We start from the raw sequence: 25,241 nt of genomic DNA, 5'->3' as shown, positions 1-25,241 counted from the left end.
GATTACTGAAATTAAAAGTACTCTAGAAAGTGAAAAAAAAAAAAGAAATGTTAAACTTTGTAACATTTTAAATTTTATAAAATTCACAGTATTTTTTATTTAATAAATAACTAAAATTTTAAAAAAAATGAAAGAATCAATGGCAGAATATCTGAAGCAAAAGAACAAATCAGAGAGCTGGAAGATAAAATGGTGGAAATAACTTCTGAAGAGCAGAATATACTTCTAAATAAAGTGAAAGAATGCCAAGAACTGAGGATAGTATCAGAGCCCTCTGGGACAATATCAAACACACCAACATTCAAATTATAGGGATTCCAGAAGAAGAAGAGAAAAAGAAAGAGTATGAAAAATTTTTGAAGAGATTATAGTTGAAAATTTCCCCAACATGGAAAAGGAAATGGTCAATCAAGTCCAAGAGGCACAAAAAGTCCCATACAGGATAAACCCAAGGAGAAACACACCAAGACACATACTGAGCAAACTAACAAAGACTAAACACAAAGAAAGAATATTAAAAGCAGCAAGGGAGAAGCAACAAGTAACATACAAGGGAAATCCCATAGGCTTAACAGCTGATCTTTCAGCAGAAACTCTGTAGGCCATAGGGAATGGCAGGATATATTTAGAGTATTGAAAGGGAAAAATCTACAACCAAGATTACTGTCCCTGGCAAGGGTCTCATTCAAAATTGATGGAGAAATAAAAAGCTTTTCAAACAAGCAAAAGTTAAGAGAATTCAGTACCAGCAAACCAGCTTTACAACAAATGTTAAAGGGACTTATATGGTCAAGAAATACAAGAGAATAAAAACATTTACAAAATGAATCCCAAACAATTAAGAAAATGGAAATAGGTATATATATCTCAACAGTTGCTTTAAATGTAAATGGATTAAATGCTCCAACCCAAAGACACAGACTGGCTGAATGGATGCAAAAACATATATATGCTGTCTACAAGAAACCCACTTCAGACCTAAAGACACAAATAGACTGAAAGTGAGAGGATGGAAAAATATATTCCTTGCAAATGGGAAGCATAAGAAAGCTGGAGTAGCAATCCTCATATCAGACAAAATAGACCTTAAAATAAAGAAGATTGCAATATATAAGGAAGGACACTACATAATGATCAAGGGATCAATCCACGAGGAAGACATAACATTGTAAATATCTATGCATCCAACATAGGAGACCTCAATACATAAGAGAAACACTAACAGACATAAAAGGAGAAATTGACAGTAACACAATAATAGTAGGAGAACTTTAAATCCCCACTCACACTAATGGACAGATCTTCAAAACAGAAAATTAATAAGGAAACACGAGTCTTAAATGATACATGAGATGAGATGGATCTCATTGATATCTTCAGGATATTCCATCCAAATGCCAAAGAATACACCTTCTCAAGTATACGTGGAACGTTCTCCAAGATAGACCACATCTTGGGTCACAAATCAAATCTCAGTAAACTTAAGAAAATTGAAATTATATCAGGCATCTTCTGTGACCACAATGCTATGAGACTAGATATCAATTAAATAAAAAAAAATCTGTAAGAAACACAAACACATGGAGATTAAACCACACATTTCTAAATAACCAACAGGTTACTGAAGAAATCAAAAGGGAAATCAAAATTTTATAGAAACAAAGGACATGAAAACATGACAATTCAAAACCTATGCTGCTGCTAAGTCGCTTCAGTTGTGTCTAACTCTGTGCAATCCCATAGATGGCATCCCACCAGGCTCCCCCGCCCCTGGGATTCTCCAGGCAAGAACACTGGAGTGGGTTGTCATTCCCTTCTCCAATGCATGAAAGTGAAAAGTGAAAGTGAATTCGCTCAGTCGTGTCCGACTCTTCACGACCCCATGGACTGCAACCTACTGGGTTCCTCCATGCATGGGTTTTCCCAGACAAGAGTACTGGAGTGGGAAGCAGCAAAAGCAGTTCTAAGAGGGAAGTTTATAGCAATACAATCCTACCTCTAGAAACAAGAAAAACATTGAATAGACAACCTAACTTTACACCTAAAACAGTAGAAAAAGAAGAAGAAGAACAACAACAACAACAAAAACCCCAAATAGTGGAAAGAAATAAATCATAAAGATCCAAGCAGAAATAAATGAAAAAGAAATGCAGGAAACAATAGTAACAATTACTAAAACTAAAAGCTAGTTCTTACAAAATTGACAAGCCTTTAGCCAGAATCATCAAGAAAAAAAGAGAGAAGAATCAAATCAACAAAATTAGAAATTAAAGAGGAGCAGTTACAACAAACAATGCAGAAATACAAAGGATTGTAAGAGATCTTATGAACAACTATATGGCAATAAAATGGATAACCTGGATAGATTCTTAGAAAAGTTCCATCTTCCAAGACTGAACCAGGAAGAAATAGAAATTATGAAAAACCCAATTATAAGCACTGAAATTGAAGCTGTGATCAGAAAGAACCTGAAAGAAAGTCAAGTCACTCAGTCGTGTCCAACTCTTTGCGACCCCATGGACTGTAGACCTCCACGCTCCTCCATCCATAGGATTTTCCAGGCAAGAATACTGGAGTGGGTTGCCATCTCCTCCAGAGGATCTTCCCAACCCAGGGATCGAACCCAGGTTTCCTGCATTGCAGGCAGATGCTTTACCATCTGAGGCACCAGGGAAGCCTGACCAAAAATCTCCCAAAAAACAAAAGCCCAGGACCATATGGCTTCAGAGGAAAATTCTATCAAACATTTAGAGAAGAGACAATACCTATCCTTCTAAAATTCTTTCAAAGAATTTTAGAGGAAGCAACACTTCCAAACTCATTCTATGAGGCCACCATCACCCTGATACCAAAATCAGACAAAGACAACACAAAAAAGGAAAGCTACAGACCAATATCACTGATGAACATGGATGCAAAAATCCTCAACAAAATTTTAGCAAACAGAATTTAGCAACACATCTAAAAGGTCATACACCATGATCAAGTTGGTTTTATTCCAGGGATGCAAGGATTCTTCAGTATATGCAAATCAATCAATGTGATACACCATATTAACAAATTTAAAGATAAAAAACATGATAATCTCTGCTGCTGCTACTACTGCTGTTAAGTCGTTTCAGTCGTGTCCGACTCTGTGTGACCCCATAGACAGCAGCCCACCAGGCTCCCTGTCCCTGGGATTCTCCAGGCAAGAACACTGGAGTGGGTTGCCATTTCCTTCTCCAATGCATGAAAGTGAAAAGTGAAAGTGAAGTCGCTCAGTTGTGTCTGACTCTTCTCGACCCCATGGACTGCAGCCTACCAGGCTCCTCCATCCACGGGATTTTCCAGGCAAGAGCACTGGAGTGGGGGTGCCATCGCCTTCTCCAATAATCTCTATAGATGCAGAAAAAGCCTTTGAAAAAATTCAGGACTGATTTATGATTAAAACTCTTCAAAAAATGGGCATAGAAGGAACCTACCTCAACATAGTAAAGGTCACATATGATAAGCCTACAGCAAACATTATTCTCAATGGTGAAAAACTGAAAGCATTCCCCGTTAGATCAGGAACAAGACAATAGTGTCCACTTTCACAACTATTATTCAACATAGTTGTGGAAGTCCTAGCTACAGCAACCAGAGAAGAAAAAGCAATAAAAGGAATGCAGACCAGAAAAGAAGAAGTAAAACTCTCTCACTGTTTGCAGATGACATGATACTGTACATAGAAAACCCTAAAGATGGTATCAGAAAATTTCTACAGCTAATCAGTGAATTTAGCAAAGCTTCAGAATTCAAAATCAATACACAGAAATCACTTGCATTTCTATATACTAACAATGAAATCAGAAACAGAAATTAAGGAATTAATCCCATTCACCATTGCAACAAAAAGAATTAAATATCTAGGAATAAACTTACCTAAGGAGACAAAAAAAAAAAAAAAACCTGTCCACAGACAATTATAAGACATCAATGAAAGAAATCAAAGATGACATATACAGATGGAGAGATATTCCATATTTCTGGGTAGGAAGAATCAATATTGTGAAAATGACTACATTACCAAATGCAATCTACAGATTCAATGTCATCCCTATCAAATTATCAAAGGCATTCTTCACAGAACTAGGACCAAAAATTTCACAATTCGTATGGAAACACAAAAGACCCTGAATAGCCAAAGCAGTCTTGAGAAAGAAGAATCGAGCTGGAAGGTTCAACCTTCCTGACTTCAGATTATACTACAAAGCTACAGTCATCAAGACAGTATGGTGCTGGCACAAAAAAAAAAAAAAAAAGAAATATAGACCAATGGAACAAGATAGAAGGTCTGGAAATAAACCCATGCACCTATGGGAATCTTATTTTTGACAAAGGAGGCAAGAATATACAATGGGGCAAAGACAGCCTCTTCAGTAAATGGTGCTGGGAAAACTGGACAGCTACATGTAAAAGAATGAAATTAGAACACTTCCTAACACCATACTTAATGCTAAACTCAAAATGGATTATAGACATAAAGCTAATACCAGAAACTATAAAAATCTTAAAGGAAAACATAGGCAGAACACTTAATGACATAAATCAAAACAAGATCCTCTATGACCCCCCTCCTAGAATAATGGAAATAAAAACACAAGTAAACAAATGGGATCTGATTAAACTTAAAATCTGTGGCACAGCAAAGCAAGCTATAAGCAAAGTGAAAGGACAACCCTCAGAATGGGAGAAAATAATAGCAAATGAAACAACTGACAAAGGATTAATTTCCAAAACATACAAGCAGCTCAGATAACTCGATGCCAGGAAAACAGACAACCTAATCTAAAAGTGGGAGAAAGACCTAAACAGACTTTTCTCCAAGGAAGATATGCTATGCTACGCTATGCTAAGTCACTTCAGTCGTGTCCGACTCTGTGTGACCCCACAGATGGTAGCCCACCAGGCTCCCCCGTCCCTGGGATTCTCCAGACAAGAACACTGGAGTGGGTTGCCATTTCCTTCTCCAATGCATGAAAGTGAAAAGTGAAAATGAAGTCGATCAGTTGTGTGTGACCCTCAGAGACCCCATGGACTGCAGCCTTCCACGCTCCTCCATCTATGGGATTCTCCAGGCAAGAACACTGGAGAGGGTTGCCATTTCCTTCTCCAATGCATGAAAGTGAAGAGTGAAAGTGAAGCTGCTCAGTCGTGTCTGACTCTGTGCGACCCCATGGACTGCAGCCTACCAGGCTCCTGTGTCCATGGGATTTTCCAGGCAAGAGTACTGGATTCGGATGCCATTGCCTTCTCCGCCAAGGAAGATATACAGATGGCTAACAGACACATGAAAATGTGTTCAACATTGCTCATTATTAGAGAAATGCAAATCAAAACTACAATGAGATATCACCTCAGACCAGTCACTATGGCCATCATCAAAAAGTCTACACATGCTGGAGATGGTGTGGAAAAAAGGGAATGATCTTGCACTGTTGCTGGGAATGTAAATCGATACAGCCACTATGGGAGTTGGTATGGAGATTCCTTTAAAAACTTGGAATAAAACCACCATATGACCCAGCAATCCCACTCCTAGGTATATACACTCAGAAAATCAGGGTTGAAAAAGACACATGTACCCCACTGTTTACTGCAGCACTATTTACAATAGGTAGAGCATGGAAGCCACCTAGATGCCCATCGACAGATGAATGGATAAAGAAGTTTGGTACATATACACAAAGGAATATTACTAAGCCATAAAAAGTGAATGCTTTTGTGTCAGTTCTAATGAGGTGGATGAACCTATTATACAGAGTGACATAAGTCAGAAAGAAAAAATATCATATTCTAATGCATATATTGGAGAAGGCAATGGCACCCTGCTCCAGTACTCTTGCCTGGAAAATCCCATGGGTGGAGGAGCCTGGTAGGCTGCAGTCCATGGGGTCGTGAAGAGTCACGACTGAGCGACTTGACTTTAACTTTTCACTTTCATGCATTGGAGAAGGAAATGGCAACCCACTCCAGTGTTCTTGCTTGGAGAATCCCAGGGACGGGGGAGCCTGGTGGGCTGCCGTCTGTGGGATCGCACAGTCAGACACGACTGAAGTGACTTAGCAGCAGCAATGCATATATACAGAATCTAGAAAAATGGTACTGAAGAATTTATTTACAGGGCAGCAGTGGAGAAACAGACATAGAGAATAGACTTATGGACATGGAGAGAGGGGAGGAGAGGGTGAGATGTATGGAAAGAGTAACATGGAAACTTACATTACCATGTATAAAATAGATAGCCAACGGGAATTTTCTGTATGGCTCAGGAAACTCAAACAAGGGCTCTGTATCAACCTAGAGGGGTTGGATGGGGAGGGAGGTTCAAAAGGAAACAAGTGTATGTGTACCTATGGCTGAGTCATGTTGAGATTTGACAGAAAACAAACAAACACAAAATAATAACCCCCCCAAAAAAGAAGTTAACATAAATAATGGAGTTTGAAATGTCATAGCTAGTAATGTGATAATATAAAAAGACAATGTAAATATAAAAGATTAATAGCTTATGGACTATAATTGCTTACTTATCAAATGTAATAGAAAGCTTTGATTAAATAATTATAAGGCAAATGTTAGATAACAAGAACATTTTTAACCATAAGAAAGCTCAATAGATTAATTTATGTACTTTATATACAAAAATATTTTAGACTTTATTTTATATAGTAAATGTGCAAAATATTTAAGTATGCAATAATAATATATGTAAACATTTACATATATGAGTACATAGTAAGTAATGTATATATATAAATATAGCATAAATTATATAATATGTAACATAAATGTGAAAGTGTGTGTGTATGTGTGTGTGTGTAGTGAGCTCTTGCAATACAAAGCCTTTCCAAGGATTTCACTATTATTGTTATCAACAATAGTAAATATTCTTTTGATAAGCCACTTAGATGGAATCTTTTAGCCTGAAGAAATTTTAGTAAAATTACAATAATGCTCTGCGTTACTAATATGACCAATACACAGGGCTTATATTTTTAATTCCAAACCCTGGCTTCTTTAGATTTGTCAGCGGTTGATGTGTGTACATATGTGAAACAGTTTCCTCCGTAGTCTGTGAGGTTTCTCAACAACTTCTGCCTCTGCATTTAGCAACTTAGGATTTTTATGACTCAGGAAGAGTGTTCTACCACTCTTTCCAAGCTTTGAGAACCAGTTGTCTAGGCACTCATGGGAAAGAACAGGGCTATGGAGGAATTTGTTTTGGGTCCCTGGTCTTTCTGAGGATGCGACTGTCTGCCTGAGCTACCCTCTTCCTCACGGCTGCTGCTTGTAAAGTGGAAATCTCTCCTGAGGGGTAGGGAGGGAGGCGGAATCTGGGTCGATGATGGGAGGGGCCTCAGGGGTGATGATGGGAGAGACCCTTTGAAGAGGGTCTCTTCCGTTTCTTTACAACATTGCCAAGAACCAGGGCTGTCCAGTAAGAGGACGTATTAAAACCAGCCAGAAATCAGAGGAGGGGAGCAAGTACAACAGTTTCCATTATACTGGGAAAAACAAAACAAATAAACTTCCCTGGTGAATTCCCTAGCTTCACTCAGCTACATAGAGTTACTTGCAAAATTACAAAATTTATTATACTCTCACTAAAGTCTTACATATTCAGATACTATTATTGCACCCTGAAGGCTACTCATTTTTTTTTAAATTTTCTGAAAGCATCAAGTCCTGTTTGTTTTATCTGTTTATTTTGGGTGACATTTGTTTTGAGTTTTATGCTCTTTATTATCTTGCATCGATTGCCCCATTCGTTACTTATTGTGCATTTGTCTTCTCTCTCCTGAGTAACTTCAAGATAGAGTTGTTTCAGCACAGAAAGTTGGGTGTCATAGGAGAGACATCGAGGCTTCCTGGTTCAGAGCAAAGCCCTGCTCTGGGGAAACATGATGCAGAGACCACGCCTCCTCAGCAGGGACAGTGGGTTCCTGATGTGGCTTCTGTTTGCTGTGCTGTCTGTCTCCAGGACACGGAGATGCGGATGAGCATGAAAGGCAGACGTGGCGGGAGCAGGGAGATGAATAGTTCTCTGGAAGGGTGTTCTCAGTGGACGCGAGGTGGGGATGCCTACTGGGGAGCATCCTGTGGAATGACTCCTGTGGACGGGAGGATACAGAGCAACAAGGGCAGAGGGAGCCAGGGGGCTGCACGAGGGTTCATTCAGATGGCCTCAGTGACACCAGGGCCATTGGAAACAGTTCTGGAACTGTATTCCATCCCATGGGGATAGAGTACCCCATCCCAGGGACCATGGGGTGGTCCCTGACATGATCTGTCCCTGAAGACATGGGCCCTGGCAGTCTGTCCCTGAGGGTCCCCTGAGGGCACTGGCAGCAAGCAGCCGCCACTGGCCACTCCTTCCATGTGGGGCCATCAGTGGGGGGCACCCCGTGTCCGCCAGGAGTGCTGTCCACTTCAGGAGTCCCACCGTCTAGCCGTGGCGCTGGTCAGAATGATCAGTTAGAACCACATTACCACACAGGACTAACTTCCTCAGTGAACTCTCAAGGTGTGTAAAGTCCCTTCACCATTCCAATTTCCCTTGTGAAATGCACAGCAGAAGAACTCATGCTCATGTGCAAAGATTTGACAACACACATATACAACGTTTAAATGTTTTGTCAGGCCACATGACTAGATGATTGGGACCAGGATTCAAAATCCAAGGCCAGACCCTGTTGTATTATGTGAAGAAGGAAACATTCCACTCATCACTCCTGGGTTCAGCTAAACATGCAGAGTCATGGAAACAAAGAGATCATGCAAATAAGAATATTTTTTAAAAATCAAGAATACTTTAAGTTTCTTTGACATTAATTTCTCATTTAAATGCTTTCTTCTCTGTAATCATCTTCTGTGTTTCTTCACTCTTTTAACCTTCTTGAGGCTTTCAATGGCTAAGTCGAAGATCTCTCTTGATAAATGTCGCACTGCACTTGAAAATATGTGGGATCTTTTCAAATATCCTTTGATACTGATTTCTAACATCAGTTCAGTTCAGTCGCTCAGTCATGTCCAACTCTTTGCAACCCCATGGACTGCAGCACGCCAGGCCTCCCTGTCCATCACCAACTCTCGGAGTTTGCTCCAACTCATGGCCATTGAGTTGGTGATGCCATCCAACCATCTCATCCTCTGTCGTCCCCTTCTCCTCCTGCCATCAATGTTTCCCAGCATCAGGGTCTTTTCAAATGAGTCAGTTGTTCGCATCAGGTATTGGCCAAAGTATTGGAGTTTCAGGTTCAGAATCAGTCTTTCCAGTGAATATTCAGGACTGATTTCCTTTAGGATGGACTGGTTGGACCTCCTTGTTTTCCAAGGAACTACCAAGAGTCTTCTCCAACACCACAGTTCAAAAGCATCAGATCTTCAGTGCTCAGCTTTCTTTATAGTCCAACTCTCACTTCCATACATGACTACTGGAAAAACCATAGTTTTGACTAGATAGACCCTTTGTTGGGAAAGTAATGTCTTTGCTTTTTAATATGCTGTCTAGGTTGATCATAACTTTTCTTCCAAAGAGCAAGCATGTTTTAACTACATGGCTTCAGTCAGCATCTGCAGTGATTTTGGGGCCCCCCAAAATAAAGTCTGTCACTGTTCCCTATTTGCCATGAAGTGACGGGACCAGATGCTGTGATCTTAGTTTTCTGAATGTTGAGTTTTAAGCCAATGTTTTCACTCTCCTCTTTCACTTTCATTGAGAGGCTCTTTACTTCTTCTTTGCTTTCTGCCATAAGAGTGGTATTATCTGCATATCTGAGGTTATTGATATTTCTCCCTTCGATCTTGATTCCAGCTTGTGCTTCTTCCAGCCCAGCATTTCTCGTGATGTACTGATCTCTAACATAGTTCCACAGTGATAAGAGAAAAGAGTGCACGATTTCAACCTCTTTAGACCATGAAATTTTTAGACCTTGTTTTGTGTGTCTAGATACGTTCCAATATCTCCTGGTTTATAGTATATGGGAGCTTGAGTAGAATTTGTACCCTGATGTTGTGTGGACATTGTATAAATCTTAATCATGTTGAATTGGTTCATAATGCTTTTCAGGTCTACTGTATCCTTCTACTTCTCTCTGTTTTCATACTGTTAATTTTTGAGAGTTTGATATAGAAACTCCAACTAAAAATCTTAATTTATCTACTGAAAAAAATAATTGTAGTATATAGCAGAACTATCTGTAATTTTGCTCTGTATTTTCCAAGTCTCCTGCAAATGAGTTATTATGCTTTCATTATTTTAAAAAAATAAAAATTAGAAAAAATATTTTAAAAAATAATCCAGTGGTCTTTTAGGTAGAAATAATACCAGCTTGGGCTTCTCTGATAGCTCAGTTGGTAAAGAATCTGCCTGCAACGCAGGAGACCCTAGTTTAATCCTTTGGTTTGGAAGATCCACTGAAAAAGGGATAGGCTACCCATTCCAGTATTCTTGGGCTTCTCCTATGGCTCAGCTGGTAAAGAATCCACCTGCAATACAGAAGACCCATGTTTAATCCCTGGGTTGGGAAGATCCCCTGGAAAAGGGAAAGACTACCCAGTCCAGTATTCTGGCCTGGAGAATTCCATGGACTGTACAGTCCATGGAGTTGCAAAGAGTCAGACATAACTAAGCCACTTTCACTTTCAATATCAGCTTGCCATTATGCTTGTGTAATGGTTATGAATTGGCTCCAAAGCAAAGAGCATAACCCAGGACGAAGGCAGTCAGGCAGGAAAAATTCTCTTCTGCTCAGGAAAGTGTCAGTGTTGTTTTCTATTCAGACCTTCAGCTGATTAGATGAGGTCCAGCCACCTGGAGAGGGGCAAGCTGCTCTACTCAGTCTATGGATTTAATACTTACTCTCTTTCCAAAACCACCTTCACAGAAATATCCAGGAAAACATTTGACAAGATATCTGGGCACTCTGTGCCCCAGTTAAGTTGACATATAAACTAACCATCACACTCCTTTTACAGATAAATCGACAGGCTCTGAGGTAACTTACACAGGCAATGTAGATACCAGGTTCTGAGCAAAAATTTGAACACAGAGCTTCATGGTACTCTAGGTCCATATATGTAAATCATATTTAAGCATGTAAATCATAAATATTTGCTATTTTTTAATTTAATAAAATATAAGTTTGATGTTTAAAGCAAATTATTTCATATTAAAATTTCACTTTTTAGTTTCATCCCACAAATGACTTCCCACTTTTTACCCCCCAGAAATGACCAGACAAGTAGAATTTCCTAAAATATTTGATGTAGGGCTTAGAAAAATTAAGAAATATTTACAGTTGAGAACTATAATTTTAGAAATCAATACCATATATGTATTTTTATATTGCCTATAGGTTATGAGAGTCTGGAAGTACTGGTGTCCTCTTATTTAGCATTTTATTCCAAGCACTCAGAACAGGATTTCCTCATACTAGCTCCCCACCAATGAATATTTGTTAAATTTTGAGTGATTAAAGGACTAGATGAATAAACAAATACCTTTTATCTGTCCTCAAAATTTTTCATGAATGTAACAGAATTAGAAAGTGGCGGCAAGCAGGTTTGGATGTAGATAATAGTCTCACCACATATTATTTTTGCTTCTAACACTGTGATTATAAGATACGATCTTGCTGGCAGATAGCCTTGCATTAATTATTCACAAGCTCTTGTACTGGTTTAGTTTGCATCATTCACCCCTTAGAACATGTCCCATATTCCAGGGGTTGGTAAGAAAGCAGTTATGACTGGAGATGCTGTGAAGATAAAATGCAGTTTCACGATATTGCTCTGAGTCTTAGCTAATAATTTTTCTTTTGTTTCTTCCAGTGAAAAAGGCAATTGAATTGAAGTCAAGAGGAGTCAAGGTGATGCCCAGCAAGGACAGCAGCCATAAGAACTCTGTCTGTAAGTCACCCTCTCTCTGTATGAGGATGAATGTGTCCATTAGAGGGGAGCGCTTCTGGAGAAGTGCTTCTCTAAACTGCCTTCCCCACTGCATCTCATTCTGCTTTCCTACTTCAAAATATTCAAAAGTATTTTCTGGGAGAGACAGTCTGCACTAACTCCACTCTATTTGGAGAGACCGTGTGATCATCTTAATTCTAAATGTATCTCCCACCTGCCTGTGCCCTCTGCCCTCATGGGCCACTGTCTGAGACTGGACCTTCCAGAGTTCTCTATTAAGTAGCCGTTCCACCCTCAGGTGTTTTGATCCCAGTTTCTCTTTCCATTCTAGTATATACTCAAGGATATACTCCCTGTTTGATAATTATGGGCAGTATTATTCAAATTGAACCGGGCTTAATGAAGGAAGAAAACTACCGGAGGGCAAGAAGAAAGCAAGTAATTATTTCAAAATAAAGGTTTAGTATTTTGCTGTTGTTAGTTTTTAATTCAGAATGTTTCCTAAAATGGGGGATGTGGTGTTTATAATTATTTTGCAGTTGACTTTTTTTATGGACAAAAACCTTGCAGAAGCGGCCCATAGGAACAGAGAAACTATGTACTGAGTGAACCCTTCCATCAAATCGACATGAGGTCTGAGGTCAGAGCAGGCAGACATCAAATGCATCTCTTAGTGCCACATTCAAGCAGGAGCTTGAATGTGAAAAAGAAAATAAGTATGTCTGCGTCCTTATCTGAATACAAATTGACAAATGAGTCATAACTCAGTGGTATTAGAAAGCGTTCCGTCCTATCTCTCAGCAGTATTATGCCACGTTTTTGTTAGACTTGAAAATTAATCATTAGAGCAAATGAAGAATTGAGGAAACTGCAAGCCTTCTAAGATCAGCCTTGTAATAAATGGTAATATGTTATTCATGCGGAAGGTGTGTCTGAGGAAACTAAATTAAGTGCTTCAGAGAAAAGAGGACACAGACTTTGAAGCTGGAGAGACAAGGATTCAATAGCTGTGAGAGTGTTGATTGTATTCAAATCCAAGTTGCATCATTTATAAAAGTAAAATGGTAATGATTCTTGTTGAGTAGATGAAGCATGGTGTTTATAACTGCCTGTTCCAGTATAGGGCAGGGAGTGGGCATTCTGCAACCACATCCGTTAGGAATTTGCTGTACATAAAGAGAAGAAGGGACGATTGTACATAGTAGGTCAGCCAAGATTTCAAACAACCTGGATCTTACTTGCCAGAGAAGGAGGTAGGGCCCAGAGCACTGACCTTGTTTTCTAAGATCTTAGGAAATAGTTTTACTCCTCACAGGAGGTGAGCCCAGGACACAGAGCCCATAAAGCCCCATCCAGGATACAACCTTTTCCTAGGAAGCAGTGACCCCCTTCCCATTGTGATGGAATAGAAGGGGGCGCACAAAGATGATGCATGCATTTTATAGATACGGTGAGGCTTCCTGCAGGCATGTCAGTTGCTGTCACTCTTATTAAGTCATTTATATACAGATTATCTGATTTATTTACATTCAGTATTTATATTAAACGTTGTGTCTTTGGTACTTGTCTCATTATTTTTTCAAGCCATTCAGTAAGCCATGGCCTCTATATTTCTGGGCTTCCCTGGTGGCTCAGAGGGTGAAGAATCTGCCTGCAATGCTGGAGACCCAGGTTTGATCGCTGGATCGGGAAGATCCCCGGGGGAAGGGAATGGCAACCCACTCCAGGATTCTTGCCTGGAGAATTACATGGACAGAGGAGCCTGGCAGGCTATGATCCATGGGATTAAAAGAGTCAGACATGACTAAGGGACTAACACTTAACTTTCACTTTTCTTCACTTGTGGTTTGCCCTGAGTGTGGGATTTTTCTTGGAGACGACAGCCTCTGATGTTCTTGAGGTTAAATCTAAGTATACAGCCCTCTTGGCACAACGAACGTAGCTTGCTCTGGATCTCAATTCCTCACCCCTGAGGGTTTGGGAAAGGATGTAAGGAAATACAGAAATGTTTAGCCTGGGATCTGACAGCTATGATTCGCTGTTGGCCCACCTCATCTGTGTGGACCTCTATTTTGATAGTTTTCTTTCTACCTGGACGTTTTTGTTTATGAATCTGTCTTCTTCCCGAGACTTCTCACAGAGTAAGAAATGGGACAGCAGAGGCTGTGTGATTATCCGTTGACCGCCTCCTCTGCCTGCCCACCCCCTGATCAAAGCCTGCGTCTGCTGCCCGTCACAGGTGTGGAGCTAGTTTGCTTGCAGAATGACAGGAGTGACTGACACGAGCAGCTGTCCTCTTACTCTGAATGCTTACTTTGTATTAGAGTATAGTCAACTGACAGTATTGTTGGTGTCAGTGTAGACCAAAGTGATCGCATTATGCGTATACCTGGATCTATTTTTTTCAAATTATTTTCCTTTTTTACTGTATAGACCAGAGTTCCCTGGTCTATACAGTAGGCCTTTGTTGGTTATCTATTTTAAATATAGTAACGTGTACGAGTCAATTCAAACCTCCCCATCTATCCCCCCTCCATCGCTGTTTGCAATAGCCAACACATGGAAACAACCTAAATGTTGACATATGAATAGATAAAGAAGTGGTATTTGTTTTTGTTGTCCAGTTGCTAAGTCACGTCCAACTTTTTGCAACCCCATGGACAGTAACTTGCCAGGCTTCTGTGTCCTCTACTGTCTTTCAGAGTTTGCTCAAGAAGTTGTTGTACATACACAATGGGGTTCTGGGGTGGCTCAGTGGTAAAGAATCTGCCTGCCAATGCAGGAGATGCAGGTTCATTCTTGGGTCGAGAAGATCCCCTGGAAAAGGGAATGGCAACCCAGTCCAGTATTCTTGCCTGGAAAGTCCCATAGACAGAGGAGCCTGGTGGGCTACAGTCCGTAGGGTTGCAGAGTCGAGCATGACTTAGCAACTAACACACACATACACACACCATAGAATATATATTAAATGGAATATAACCCAAGCTAACGAGCACTTAACAGGTGTTTGATGATTAAATAAATGAAGAAGGAAAAATATCCATGTTGTGGAGCAAAAACCCTACATATTTTCACTTTTATGCCTCTCAATGAAATCTGATGAATCATTTGTGGATTTTGCCCTGGAATCACTAAGTCAATTTGTTCCTCCATCCTGCCCTGACTGCATGTTACCAATTAAACCTCAACAATTCACTCTAATCCTTAACATGCATCAATTTAACCATATAAGGTGGAGTGACCTGAAAGGCTGTGTAGATATTTCAACTCATCTATAGAGTGAGGGCCATTTTCTACATCATCTCTTAGAATGAAATGACTTACAAATTTAGTTTTTCATCAGTTTCATTTATTATTAACTAACAATGTTTGCAGGAAACCCCAAAGATAATCAAGGTATTAATTCTGCAGAATGCTGTAAGTATCTAGTTAATTAAAGCTTTAAAAGATCCCAGCATTACTGGGCAGCACACAGCAAGAAGGGTACCTGGGATAACTCAGTCAGCTCCTTCCCATCTGCTTTGCATCACTGAATAATGTCGGGGGCTCCTCTTTATTCTGGGATTGGAAGCGCTTGGTACCTTACATGGTGGTAGCTGTAGACTTCAGAGAAGGCAGTGGCACCCCACTCCAGTACTCTTGCCTAGAAAATCCCATGGACAGAGGAGCCTGGTAGGCTGCAGTCCATGGGGTCGCTAAGAGTTGGACAGGAGTGAGCGACTTCACTTTCATTTTTCACTTTCATGCATTGGAGAAGGAAATGGCAACCCACTCCAGTGTTCTTGCCTGGAGAATCCCAGGGTCGGGGGAGCCTGGTGGGCTGCAGTCTATGGGGTTGCACAGAGTCGGACACGACTGAAGTGATTCAGAAGCAGCAGCAGCTGTAGACTTACTTTCCTCTTCCTTTTCTTCTTGCCATTCTTGTCTACAGAATACAATGCAACAGAATACAATGTTAGCAGCCCTAAGTGTGAGAGTCAGGAGGGTAGGTAATCCGTTACTGCCCTTCTAACTCAAAAATGTAGAACTCTGTAGGGAGAAGGACAAACAAAAGCTTTGGTTGTTATTTTTCAGCTAGAGATTGTTCTCTCTGTGTAAAGTTAAAGACAAATGACTTTACAAATCCACTATTGATTTGTTGTAACTCAGTCAGAAGAATTGATGGCACATGCTGTGTATTAAGCATCTGCAGTTACAACAGTTTATACCCAAACAGGATAGGACATTTGGTTCAGAGCCATTATTTAATGTAAAGCTGATTGAAACATGGTGGAAAAATGGGAAAATATAATGCATTGTGTTATAAACCCTTGGGAAAAAAATAACAACAGCATACTATGAAATTAATGACCCTAAAATTCTTCTACTTTTGACTGTAAGCCATTTATTTCATTGTCTTGGTTTCCATGGGCAATCAATTTTCTTCCACCTCTGAAAAAATATCTGAAGTGAAACAGAATGATATTTATTCAAAATTGCCAAATAGTCCTGTTAATGAAAGACAATTGATCAAATATTGTCTTTTATAATATGTTGTCTTTCTCTTTTGCCTCAGACACAGTTATTTGGAAGGGCACATTTTACGAGTTTTGTAGTTCCATTTTTTGGGGCAACAGTGTAAATGATGCCTTAGCTACATTGTACAGTTAAAGATGCAGTTGTAACAATGTAATATTTGATTTAGCTTCTTAACATGGTGTGGCTCATTAATCCACTTTCTAAAATACGTCCTTATAAATGACCGTCCTAGCTGTGCTGGGTCACACTGTGTTATCCGCTTATCACTAAAATCACTACATTCAGTCCTTGTCTTCTTATGTTTGGGATAATTTAAGAGCAAATGGAATATAGTAGTATGTAATATTCCCTTTTTACTTACATTCCAGGGTGTTAAATGGAAAAAAAAAAGAGTTAATCTTGTCTTTCTTAATTTCTTCCATTCCTGTCAGCCTCCACACTTAGCAACATAATCACACACAAAAATGGACTCCGCCCAGAAAAAGACTCTCCTTTCAATCCTCTCTCTGTAAACAGGGATTAGTGCAAGCTAAGGAATGGGAAACAAAGAAACCATTAATCCCTTTGAGATAGGGGTAAAATGAGAGATAAAGGAAAGGCAAAGCATCCCAATAATAGTCACCATTTGGAAAGCAGTTTCAGTGTGATCCACTGCTGGAGCAAAATGAAACATCTCTGATTAATGGCCCTAGACCTCTCTCTCCATTTCCACACTGGTGCATCCACCTGCCCACCCAACATTTGCACACGCAAGTGTAATAAGCATCTCTCTCCTTCTGAACAAAGGCCACTGCTCTTCCCTGTTGAAGACCCAGAACCTGGCGCCATCCCTGCCCTGCCAGCCTGCTGCCCCAGCCACGTCAGAAGCCAACCACATCTCTTCACCCCAAACCACCGCTGTTCTCAGGTGCATTACTCACTATCTCACCCCAGATTCCTATCGATGCCCGTGTCCCTGCGGTCAAGACCCCACACTTCATCCAGAGTGATCGGAAGGACTCATCTGTGGAATCTCATCATTATTCTGCTCAGAACCCTTTGAAGCTTTCCCATCACCGCCCAAGTGAGCCCACGTCCCTTACAGAGACCCACAGGACCGCCTCACCCCTGCTCCCCATCTGTTCTGCCCCAGCCCTTGTCCACTAGCTTTGGGGCTAGTTTTTAAAGCTCCCACCTCAGTCTTCGTTCCTCTGTCTCCTCAGTCTGAGGTGGTTTCCCCCAGGCGCCTTATCTCTCCCTTCCTTCACATCATTTCTCAGAGCTTACCTGCTCCCTGGGCTCTCACTGGTCACCCTGCATACCTTTTGCACACCTTGCCCAGAGATCACTTTACCCCTCTGGTTACCTGTTCTGCTTTTCTCTGTATCATTTGTCACAGTATGTGATACATATGGGCTTCCAGGTAGTGCTGCGGTAAAGAATCTGTCCGCCAGTGCGGACTTGTCCATTGAATGACTGACTTTCCTAGTTGTGTGGAGGCCTGAAGGAGCATGGCAAGGTGACGTCACACTCTCCTTCAGTGAGGTCTTTGTGCTCCATGTCATCTTCATGCCTTCAGCATGAAAACCTTGAGGAAAGACCGACAGCTGTCATGGAGATATTAAAAATACATTCTTTTCCTAGAGGAAATGAGTCTCCTGGTCATTCAAGCCATGTAAATGTTTATCAGACCAGGAGCATTATAAGAAAGATAGCAACACTTATTGAGCATTGAGTAAAAATAGAAATTTATTAGCTTTCAGAATAGTAGTAGGTCAACCCATAAAATGTAAGAATCCATAGACAGGATGTTAAACAACATTAAATTAGGTCCTTTGCAAGTCAAGATACCATGTTTTCCAAGACACTGTGTTTTCTATATTGTACCTTGTCAGTGACTGATTCCCTCAAATCTCTCATTTATAGACATGTGCTTGGCAATGGTTAAGAGAAAATCATTCTTATTACCAAAATTATATGTAGTATATGAATGAGGCACAACTAATTAAATAACTGGTCAATTAAAATAAAATACCATAGTCTTGGAATCCCTATACCTGCTGCACGGAAGGAAACATTAAAACCATGAGGAATGAGTCTTTTTCAAGTTTTTGTAACAAGGTGACAGTGTCTGGTAGTAAAACCTCATTGTCAGCCTGGATTCTGTGCTCTAGTAGGCTAGAAAATACAACACTCTAATTTTCCACTATGCCACTGCTGGATGAATCCATTTGTTACTGAGTTGATGACTAGGACATGCTGGCTTTCAGAAAGGGCATTTGAAGAACCACAGAGAAAGCCAGCCCTGCCACTCTCCAGGTGCTTCTCTGGATTTGGAGCTTGAAGAGGGCTGTGGTCATGAGATGGGATGAGGGGAGGAGAATGGAGTGAGGCTGTTAAGAAACTCGAGTGACTCCCTTAATAGGGCTAAGACAGGCTTCTCAGGGAGCAGAAGTCATACCACGACCCTCAATCTCATCAGCTATAGATGATGCTTTGTGTGGTTTCCACCTCGGAAACTTTATTCCAGAAATAACTCGCAGACAGCATTTTCATCAGACCACACTTCACCAGGTAACTGGATATATTATTGTTTTATGAATCCCCACATGAATTGTCTTTAAAAATTAACAGGATTTGCTTTATCCAGTTACAAAAAAGAGCACACATTTTGTTTTACAATAATATTTTTATGGTCACTAAGCTTGTTACTACATTGCTGGAAATGTCACCCATCATCATTTGTTTTTAGGGGACTTTATTGCTCTAGTATTAATGGGTGATTTATTTGAATGATGGTAGACCAAAGTGATTTGTAAAACTGCTAAAACAAGGCACGTCTGCTGTGCTCTATGCTGGATTTCTGGCACTGAGTGCTCTTGATCTTGCTTTAAAGCAGGTTTTGACAGTGGAAAAAATAATAGCTCCATTAACCTCTAACAGTTCTATCAAGGTTTAATAAAACACAAAGGATAATTGCCCCTATCTGCTTTGTTTCATCATAAAATGCAACAATATGAAGTTTTGCAATTGTTAAAGAACCTTGTTTTCTTAACAAAGATCCATTCCCATCTAGCATGAATATAGTAGGTTGTACAAATTGCTTCATAAATCAGGTAAGTAAATTATGCTTGCAGTTTCTAAATAGGCCTTTGTCACTGCAGGAGCTAAAATATCTTTTAAAATGCCAAGGAAAATCTTGCTGGGAAGAGAACTGCTATCTAGATACATTGGGAAGAATGGCATCATTGGTGACTAGAAGCAAAGCTAGGAGGTTCATCAATTATTTATCACATCATTTACATACGTAATTTCTTAAGTAACCAGAAAAAAAGAATCTGTTAAAATATGGGAAGCAAGATATAGCTTGGTTCAGTTGTGCTGTAAACGCAATAGAAAGTAAAATCCTTTATAAATGGGTTCAGCATATATTTACAGAGGATAATCAATTAACTAAAGGTGTGCAAAATGACTACAGGTTTGTCCTTTTATTTCAAAAAGTGAATGGGAAACACCCTACAGATTATAGCAGACTTGAAAGAGCAGTATATATCTTAGCATTTCCATCACTTACCTTTTAGAAACCCAACATATCACACACATTTTTATTAAATTTTATAAAATAACTTAATCTTCCCACATAAGTGGATAAAAAACACTCTGAAACTGTAGAGAACTGTGGGACTGTTGGTGTTGTGTGTCAACACAGGTACCTAATTCCAGTAGCTGTTAGGAGAGTAAATTGCTATTACTATTTCATTGTAATTTAATTATCTTCTATGATCAAATGTTTGCTACTGAGCAACTTCAGTCAGAAGCTCTAAAGATTAAACTAATTAATCATGGTAGCTCCTTTATGAATTAAATTAAAACCTTCCATTCTATACACAAGGCAACTAAGTCTGCCAGTTAAATTAATTAGCCCTGATATAAAGATAGATAGGGAAGTCTGGACTTAAAAACCAAGAAGTACTCAGAACATCAAGCGGAATTCAGAAAAGATGCACAGTCCTTAAGCCTCATCATTTTATTTAAAACACATTTTTAACGGTGAGAGGAGAATACTGAAAATACTTTCAGATTAAGTCCTTTCATAGAATCACAGAATTGTAAAATTGAACTTGACTTTCAGCTTTCAGGGTGACAGTCTATCCAGATTGATAACCCTGCCTCACTGAAGAAGAAATTCAGAGATAAATGAACTGATGTTGATCAATGGTGTTAGTGCTGATAATTTATGTTGATTTTAAGAGAAGCAGTTTGTGCATTCATGGGAAAGGTGAGGAGAAGCGTGGTTTCTGCCTGTTTATTTCGACGGAGGGAGGAGGGGAGATGCCCATCTTCATTCAGTTATTCAGGGGACTCTCAAGCACTCAGGTTCAGGTAAGAAGCTGGTGCACTCACACCTACCTGCTTCACAGGTGACCCTCTAAAGACTGGCACACCTATCGTGTATCCTCCACATTGTCTCTGGGTTGCCAGTCTCTTTTTTAACAATACCACCAACAACAAAAAGAAACTTTATTTTGAAATGATCATAGATTTTCAGGAAACTGTAGTAAAATCTACAAGGAGGCCTTGTACCTTCACCTGATTTCCCTAATTGTGAGATAATCTTAAAACTGGAGAAGTGACTTTGGGACAGTCCACAGAGCTTATTCAAACTTCACCAGTTTTCCCTGGGCGCTCTCATGCGTGTGTGTGTGTGTGTGTGTGAGTGTGGGTCTGCACAGTTGCGTCGCCTGTGTGGAGTCCTACAGTCAATGCACACAGCAGTGCCCCCCGCGAGGCTGCCTGCAATGCTCTCCTGGGCTAGTGTTCACTTGGTCAGTTTGTTATTTCAAGAGTGCCACACATACGGAACGTACACTGTTACCTCTTGTGACCAGCTTTTCCCCTCAGCACAACTCCCCTGTGAACCATCTGAGTGGTCGTGTGTATCAGTACTTGGTTCTTTTTCGTTGCCATAGGATTCTCCACGGCAGGGATATATCACTGTTTAACCATTGGCTGTTGCATGACACTGGGTGTGCTTCCAATTTTTGCTCTTAAGAACAAAACTCTTATTGACATTGTGAAATGAAGAGTTTTCCCATGAATATGGGTTTTCATTTCTCTTGAATAAAGTCCTGGGAGAGTAAGTGCTGGATCATATGATAGCACGTCAGTTTTATAAGAAACTGCCAAACAGATTTCCGGAGCAGCTGTACCATCTTATGTCCCCAAAACAACATATATGTGATGCAGTTTCTCAGCATGCTTGCCAGCATTTGGTGTTAACACTTTTTTTTTTTAATGAGCTATTTTGATAAGTAGCCATTGATATCTTATTATGGTCTTAAATTGCATTTCTTAATGGCTAATGATGGTAAATGTCTTACCTGCTCATTCGCCATTTGTATTAAATCTCCAGTGAAATGTTAGTTCACATATTTTGCCCATTTTCTATTTTTTTTTCTCCTGTTGAGTTGTGAGCATTTGTTCTGTAGTCTAGATACTAATCTTTTGTTGGGTATGTGGTTTGAAAATATTTTCTATCCATCTGTAGCTTGTCTTTTCATCCTCCTCAAAGGGTCTTTTGCAGAGCCAATCTCCTTTTTAGCTCATAGATTTCCATGTAGAAAACATAGATTCTGGTTTATTTTAAAAGCAGGAAGGCTTGGCAATGCTGGGTCTGCAGTCATGCCTGACGTCTGCAGGAATAGCTGGCTGGTGGCTGCCCTGTGCAGAAGAGGAGTGAACCCCATTGACCAGAACCCCAAGATCTGCTTACCTCCTGAAGGCCATTTCAGTTTATAATCCTAAATCTTAAATCTTGGCTACTTATGTGGCCTGTATATAGAAGGCAAAGAAACTGTGAAAATGTTCTCATTCATAATCTCAGGATTTATAAGATTTTTCATGGGAATTCAAATGAGCTGTATTAATCATGACATAAGGGAATTCAAATTATGGAAATAAAGCTTAATTCAAATGCTAAAGAATGAAAGAAACATATTTTACAAATTCTTGTTGTTTTTTCTAGATTCTTAATCTTTTCTTTCTGATTTAGCATACATTTTTAGGTTTATAATGGACAATTTTGTTTCCCTTACTTACTCTTACTCTCTTGTCTTGAATGCAAAATGGAACAGCCTTAGTATAAATCTTCAATGATATATAATGATGATATTTAATTTCAGAAGCATTCACCAATTTTTTAAACTAATCTCTCCAAATTAATTGCTGCACTAATTGGATTAAATTAGATAATTTAATTACAGCAAATGATTCTATTTATTTGTTACAGTACTGATTTGGTCACATCCCTTGGGTTCGATGCATTTGCATTATTTTCATAAAGAGGAAGCAGATGGAGACAATTACTAACTAGTTGTTATGCCAGAAAGAAAAGCAAGTTATGTTTTAAAATAAGTGAAAAATATATGGAAAGTCAAGGAGATAAGCTGAGATTAATTAGTAAAGTGCTTTGGAAATGGAAAGCACCATATTTTGTGAACACTGTATATTGCAATTATTACTATAATACTTTACAGGGACTTCAATTTTCCTGTTTAAATCACCTATTTTGTAGTTTGAATTGTCAGTTTGAAAGGCATATGAAAAAGTATACACCATGTGACATCCAAGCAAGATACTCTAATCATATATCTGGGAATGTCATAGCTTTAAGTAAAAATCCAAGTTTATGTAAGAAATTCTCCACACACATCCCCTGCCAGCCCCAGGAAAATCTTTACAGCTTTGTCGTGCAGATGTACATATAAAAAGCATTTCACAACTCTTTGTAGGTTTCTGACATTGGAAAAAGTGATCTCATATAGTTATCTGTACTTTTTGTAAGGGCTAATTCATATGTTATTTTTTTAAAGATCTGTAAGAATTAAAAGATCTTAGTTGCATTAAGTTAATATATCATGCAAAGAATACAGTGGTAATTTCTGTGAGCCACCCCATGGACTGTAGCCTGCCAGGCTCCTCTGTCCATGGGATTCTCCAGGCAAGAATCCTGGAGTGAGTTGCCATGCCCTCCTCTGAGGATCATCCCAACCCAGGGGTCAAATCCACATCTTATGTTTCCTGCACTGGCAGGCAGGTTCTTTACCACTGGTCCCACTTGGGAAGCCTGTGAAATAAGCAGGATCCTCTGATAAACTGTAGAAGTATTTACAGATTGATCTACTATTTACATCCATGTCATCATGTATTCAGTACACTAAGAATAGGGTTTAGCAATCTATAGTCTATCCTTCCAGCCAAGCAAGCAGCCATCCTTTTTTCAGGCACAATTTTCTAGAATCCATATAAAAGCCATTTATGACTTGTTCTGACCCAATTTTAGTTTTATGTTACATGCTATTTGCATCACAATGGCATATTTAAGATTGCTTTAGTTGAAGGAATAACTTCATTTCTCTTTTTCACTCCTTTTAGCAGTGAAAATGACAAACTAAAAATCTCTTCTCTGGATGTTCTTGTAAAATATGTGAACGTTTTTCTCCAGTACTATCACCCTTCAGAATAATAATTTTCTTTTATCTGGTGGAAGACAAATAAATAGATACCCTGTTAATGTCTGCTTATATATCTGTGATATACTCTAATCATAATATTCTCATGATTTTTATGTTACTAATTCAGTCTATTACTAGGATTAATTGGAGTTTATTTTGGTAAAATGAAGCTTAGTATATGAGACAATCTGAGTGATTCCTTTTCTTGTTGTTGTTAACTCAGCATTTCTTATTGGACGTGAAGTGTTTTTGGTATAGGACATTAATTTGCAAATTCTTCATTACAGCTCTACAATTTTAATCCGATCAGGCCTTCACCCTTGTTTCACAGGCTCCAGAGATTTCTTGTGCCTCTAAATCTACTTTTTGACAACATCCGGAAGGCCCTCTGTGATCTCGTCCTCCTGTTCTTCTCCAGCATCACTGCCCTAGACTTCAGCAACAACCACACACGCATGCAGGCACACACACACACACACACACGCACACACACTCACTTTCTGATCCCCTTCTTATTTTAAGTCTCCCTGTGTTTTCCTCAGGAAAGCTTCTTCTGGGGGAATCTTTGGGTGGGTGGGATGAGGTCCACGTGAGCTGACGAGCGCCTTGAAGAGTGTTCGTTCTGAGTCATCCCTGTGGGGATGTGAGAGTCAGTGCCTGGGGGCCAGTGAGGACGCACAGCCACATGGCTGCTGGTGAGACCTGGAGGTGGGCTTCAGGCGTCTCAGCCCAAACAATTGAACACCGTTGCTACCGTTATAAAGAGGGAAAATAGGAACCAATAGATGTTGCAATTATTGATCATACCTCTCTCAGAGAGTCGCATAATGAATCACAAAGTTGATTTGAGGTCTGCTCCAGACAGAGAAGATTGTAAGTTATGGCTCTGCTAATAATGAGACTGGAACCCAGGCATCCCAGCTTATGATCTGGGTGAAGACCGCCTTCCCAGAGAAATGAAAGAACAGCAGAGTCAAGATAATCCCAGAGTGTATTGATCTTGAAGCCATATAAAGTATAGATTCAAATTCCTTCTGACAATATTCAAGTTATATAGTCTCTTTAGCCATTGTTTTAATTACTATAACTGCCTCCTACCTTTTTTTAAAATTAAGAGGAATTAGTAACCAAATAAAATAGTATTAAACTTTAATTTCCTAATATCTGAAATACTAATGACAATATCTACCTTCTAGGGTTGTTTTATTCACTTATTACAGGTCACATAAAACAGCCCAGTGCCCAAAGTACACAAACAGATACTTAATAGCAATATTCATTGTAATTATTTAT

The 25,241-nt window shown here is 39.5% G+C and overlaps 1 protein-coding gene across 1 annotated transcript in view; it reads left to right on the top strand.

Moving 5' to 3' along the window:
• CSMD1 (CUB and Sushi multiple domains 1) overlaps positions 1-25,241 on the top strand; it is a 2,072,278-nt gene that overhangs the window by 1,361,651 nt on the left and 685,386 nt on the right. The window contains exon 7 of the mRNA XM_061404066.1: positions 11,860-11,937. Within this exon, the coding sequence (XP_061260050.1) occupies positions 11,860-11,937 (78 nt within the window). The remainder of the gene's footprint in view (positions 1-11,859; positions 11,938-25,241) is intronic.

Source organism: Bos javanicus, chromosome 27, assembly GCF_032452875.1.
Source record: "Bos javanicus breed banteng chromosome 27, ARS-OSU_banteng_1.0, whole genome shotgun sequence".
In the NCBI taxonomy this organism is placed as follows: Eukaryota; Metazoa; Chordata; class Mammalia; order Artiodactyla; family Bovidae; genus Bos; species Bos javanicus.
Note: the sequence above shows the minus strand (reverse complement) of the source record. Positions and strands in the feature narration are given on the sequence as shown.